The following is a 4,549-nucleotide window of genomic DNA, read 5'->3' as shown; positions in this document are numbered from 1 at the left end:
GGAGCAGTCTGTAATAATTCTCTTGTGCCCTTCCCTCACTACTTCAGTGGGAGGAGAATGTCCTGAAGAAGCCTGGGCTGAGTTGGGTTTTGTTAATTGCTTTTTAAAAATTCCAGAGACATGTTTTTGAACTTGGAGAATGCCAACTGTACTTGAAAGTTAATATCCATTCCCTTGCTTCTTTCGCAGATATACCCTTCAGATAACTACACCGAAGATGACTTGGGCTCAGGCGACTATGACTCCATGAAGGAACCCTGCTTCCGGGAGGAAAATGCACATTTCAACCGTATCTTTCTGCCCACTGTCTACTCCATCATCTTCTTGACTGGCATAGTGGGCAATGGATTGGTCATCCTGGTTATGGGTTACCAGAAGAAACTGAGAAGCATGACAGACAAGTACAGATTGCACCTATCTGTGGCAGACCTCCTCTTTGTCCTCACACTTCCCTTCTGGGCAGTTGATGCTGTCGCAAACTGGTATTTTGGAAAGTTTCTGTGCAAGGCAGTCCATGTCATCTACACAGTCAACCTCTACAGCAGTGTCCTCATCCTGGCCTTCATCAGTCTGGACCGGTACTTGGCTATTGTCCATGCCACCAACAGTCAGAAGCCACGGAAGCTGTTGGCTGAAAAGGTGGTCTATGTTGGTGTCTGGATACCTGCCCTCCTGTTGACTATTCCTGATTTCATCTTTGCTAATGTCAGAGAGGCAGATGGGAGGTATATCTGTGACCGCTTCTATCCCAGTGACTCGTGGTTGGTGGTATTCCAGTTTCAGCACATCATGGTTGGCCTTATCCTGCCAGGTATTGTCATCCTGTCCTGCTATTGCATTATCATCTCCAAGCTCTCCCACTCCAAGGGCTACCAGAAGCGCAAGGCCCTCAAGACCACAGTTATCCTCATTCTGGCTTTCTTTGCCTGCTGGCTCCCCTACTACATAGGGATCAGCATCGATTCCTTCATCCTCCTGGAAATCATCAAGCAAGGATGTGAGTTTGAGAGCACTGTGCACAAGTGGATTTCCATCACCGAGGCCCTAGCCTTTTTCCACTGTTGCCTGAACCCCATCCTCTATGCCTTCCTTGGAGCCAAATTTAAAACCTCTGCCCAGCATGCACTCACCTCTGTGAGCAGAGGGTCTAGCCTCAAGATCCTTTCCAAAGGGAAGCGGGGAGGACATTCTTCTGTTTCAACCGAGTCCGAGTCTTCCAGTTTTCACTCCAGCTAACACTGATCTAAAAGACTTGTACACATTAAAGAACTTTCTTTTTTTAAGTTACACATTTTTTCAGATATAAAAGACTGACTGATACTGTACAGTTTTTATTGACTTTTGGATTTTTTTCCTTGTGTTTCTTTAGTTTTTATGAGGTTTAATTGACTTATTTATATAAATATTTTTTTGTTTCATGTTGATGAGTGTCTAGGCAGGACCTGTGGCCAAGTTCTTAGTTGCTGTATGTCTGGTTGTAAGACTGTAGAAAAGAGAACTAAACATTCCAGAGTGTGTAGTGAGTCACTTAAGCTAGAAATGATCCTCAGCTGTTTGTACATAAATAATCTTTCCATTCCAATGGAACATTTTCTTTTTCCTGTTCTTAAATTGTTTGGTTACACTATGTGATTTTGCTGTAGAAGGTGGCACTTAATAACCAAAGCCTGAAGTGATATAGAAATGCTGGTTTTTTTAGTTTTCAGAAGTGGATTGATTGCAGCACCTACAATGTACAGTCTTTGTATCAAGTTGTTAATAAAAAGTTCATGATAAATGTACTCGCTGTTATGTTCTGATTTCTATTGACATTCCTTTGGCTGACAGAAGGCAAAAATAATAATACATTTATGGCATGTCAGGTCCTATCCTAGTTGTAATATTTTATTTAACCCTTATCACAAATCTCTGATAGGAACTCTGGCTCAATTAATAATAATAATAACATTACTATTAATAGAACTATAGTTCTTTTTTTTTTAAGTTTAAAGTTTATTTATTTACTTTGAGAGAGAGTGCAGGTAGAGAAGGGGCAGAGAGAAAGGGAGGCAGAGAACCTTCAGGCTCTAGGCTGTCAGCAAAGAGCCCAAAGCAGGACTCAAACTCATGGACCGTGAGATCATCTGAGCCAAAACCAAGAGTCAAATGCTCTACCGAGTGAGCCACCCAAGTGCCCCAATAGAACTACATCTTGTAGAGCAGGGAACTGAGGCACAGAAGTCCTAAGTGACTTGGTTAAAGGCATGTGACAAGTAGCACAGCTAGTATTCCAAACCAGGGAATCTGTCTTTGAAATCTTAAGATTTAACCACTTTCAACTCCTAGACATTTAGAAACATCCAGCCAGTTCCTGTTCCTATGAAAAATAATCTTTCTGAAGGATAAACGTGTGCAAAGGAAAAAAGTATGCGTTACCATGTGTTAGATTTTACAACAACTGACCCCTTGTATAATCTAGGTCTGTGCTGTGCCAAGGATTGCAAGCTTTTCTCCTCTGATCATCTCAACCTAGATACCATCACTCCTTTTTCACACAAAGGAACTGAGATTCAGAGACTTCCCACAACTTGCACTTTCAAGGAGACAAACCAGGGGTTGATTCCATTCATCATTCCAGCACTGGTCTTCACTGCACCCACTATTGTCCCCCAGAACACCTGGTCGTAAGTCAACTGAACTACTGTTGAAAATAAAGCCAAAAGTGAATGTTTTCTTCATAAAATTAACCATGCCCAAAATACCCCTCTTGCAATATCTTCTATGCAAATCTCCACACTTAATCTATTGTAACACCTAGCACCTGAAGGGATTAGCCAAGCAGATAAAAGTTAAATTCGTGCTTTCAGAGCTCGGAAAAAAAGGTACACTGAAGCAAGCTCCTCATTGCCCACATTTTGCACAAGAGTTTGGAGTCTTATGTAACAACACCCATAGCTATTGACAATACCATTGTGCAAGCCCCAGGCTCTTGAGTAAATTTCAGCTCCAGTCTCTGCTTAAAGATAATTTCTAAACTATATAGCAGCCATACCTATCTCACTTTGGATCACAAACAGGGCACTCCAGGCGTGCACTCAAAGATAATATCCAGGATATAATTAAGGCAATATTTGGTCTACTTTTCGTAATTGTTTCTGGCACAGAAAATCTATTTTGGAGGAAAAATTGCAATGTATTATCTTTCTGAGGCAAATCACATTTGTTGAAGGCAAATTATAGATCCTTTGAAGGGAAATAACTTAATTACTTAAAATAGAATCCAATTTGGCTGTACATTTCTGCTGCAGTATATGGATCTGGAATAATTCAGAGTGGTATTCTTATGCCACTTGAGAACACAATTAGATTTTATATAGGAAATTATTTTGAGGTTTCTTGGTTTTCCCTGGGAAGCCTAATTGGATCACCCTTCATTTAAGCATAGTTTTACATGTACTCTTTCAAAGGCTTACTCTTAAAACCATGACCATTGTAAAAGACTTCACTTGAACTTTCTCTATAAATATTTATTCTTGAGACAATAGAAGAAATCCTTGGAAGGAATTCGTTTTCTTTCTCATCTTGGCTTGAAACCTAGTCACCCCAGATTCCTCTCCTTTACCCTGGAGTCACAACAAAAGGAACCGAGCTGAAACAAAATTCCCAGTGTCACCAGTCTTAATGGATATTTCATTCTCCCTTAGAACAAAGGTGGGATAACTCTTTTTAAAAAAGAAAAAAAAGCTTTGGCTCTCACCCAGCCCTGAAAGCCCCACCTCCCCATCATTCTCTGTCCCCACCCTGCCACGTTCTGAGCTGCTCCAAAGCGTTCCCTGTGTCGTGGTTTGTTCGACAATGCTGGGAAACCCAGTCTGCTAGTCAGCCCTCACATGAAGTAGCTGATTGTTCCCTCTCCTCATCCCTTATGAATGGGGCCCTTGAAGGTCAGTAATGTAGATCCAGTTGTATAATGGAAGCTAAAATATTTAAATTGTATGCATGCTGCCACTAATGGCATAAATATGACATCTGAGCTATTAATAACAGTAAGCCTTTAACTGGGGAAGAAAGAAGATGTTTTTATCTTGCAAAGCCTTTGTTTTCCCAAAATGCCAGTCGGCAATTCACCTCCCCCTACTGTGGGCTTCTCAGCCTCCTTTTGTGGTTATGCCTATGTTAAAATAATAATTCTGGAGTACTCTTTTAGGAGGATAACCTACAGGTTTTATTTTAACAATTTAACAAGCTTGACTTTCTCCAAGCTTATTGTCAGATAGTAAAGGCTCCACAACGAGAAGTGAGTTGTCATTATTTCCATGTAATACTTACTTAGGAGGGGCAAGGACCACTGAAAGGAAAAATTCACATTACTTTAGAAAATAATCTAGGCATCTCCTAACCCTTAAAAACGTGCCATTGCAGCCTGGCATTGTAGGGCCTCATACACAGCCCACTTTGAGGAGGTCTCTACTTGGCTGTCAATGTAGCTTAGCCAGTCAGTGCTGGAGATCCAAAAGTTAGCCAGAGAAATGACCTTTCTATGAGCACAGACTACGAGAAATGTTGAAAT

The 4,549-nt window shown here is 41.0% G+C and overlaps 2 protein-coding genes across 2 annotated transcripts in view; one reads left to right on the top strand and one right to left on the bottom strand.

Annotated features, from left to right (window-relative positions):
- Window positions 1-1,781, top strand: part of CXCR4 (C-X-C motif chemokine receptor 4) — a 3,872-nt gene extending 2,091 nt beyond the window's left edge. Inside the window, exon 2 of the mRNA XM_040474959.1 lies at window positions 190-1,781. Within this exon, the coding sequence (XP_040330893.1) occupies window positions 190-1,236 (1,047 nt within the window). The 3' untranslated portion in view covers window positions 1,237-1,781. The remainder of the gene's footprint in view (window positions 1-189) is intronic.
- THSD7B (thrombospondin type 1 domain containing 7B) overlaps window positions 1-4,549 on the bottom strand; it is a 1,621,840-nt gene that overhangs the window by 1,497,435 nt on the left and 119,856 nt on the right. The window lies entirely within an intron of this gene.

The sequence above is a fragment of the Herpailurus yagouaroundi genome, unplaced genomic scaffold (genome assembly GCF_014898765.1).
Source record: "Herpailurus yagouaroundi ecotype Mexico unplaced genomic scaffold, PumYag 140, whole genome shotgun sequence".
Lineage (NCBI taxonomy): Eukaryota > Metazoa > Chordata > Mammalia > Carnivora > Felidae > Herpailurus > Herpailurus yagouaroundi.
This window is presented reverse-complemented; position numbering and strand designations above follow the sequence as displayed.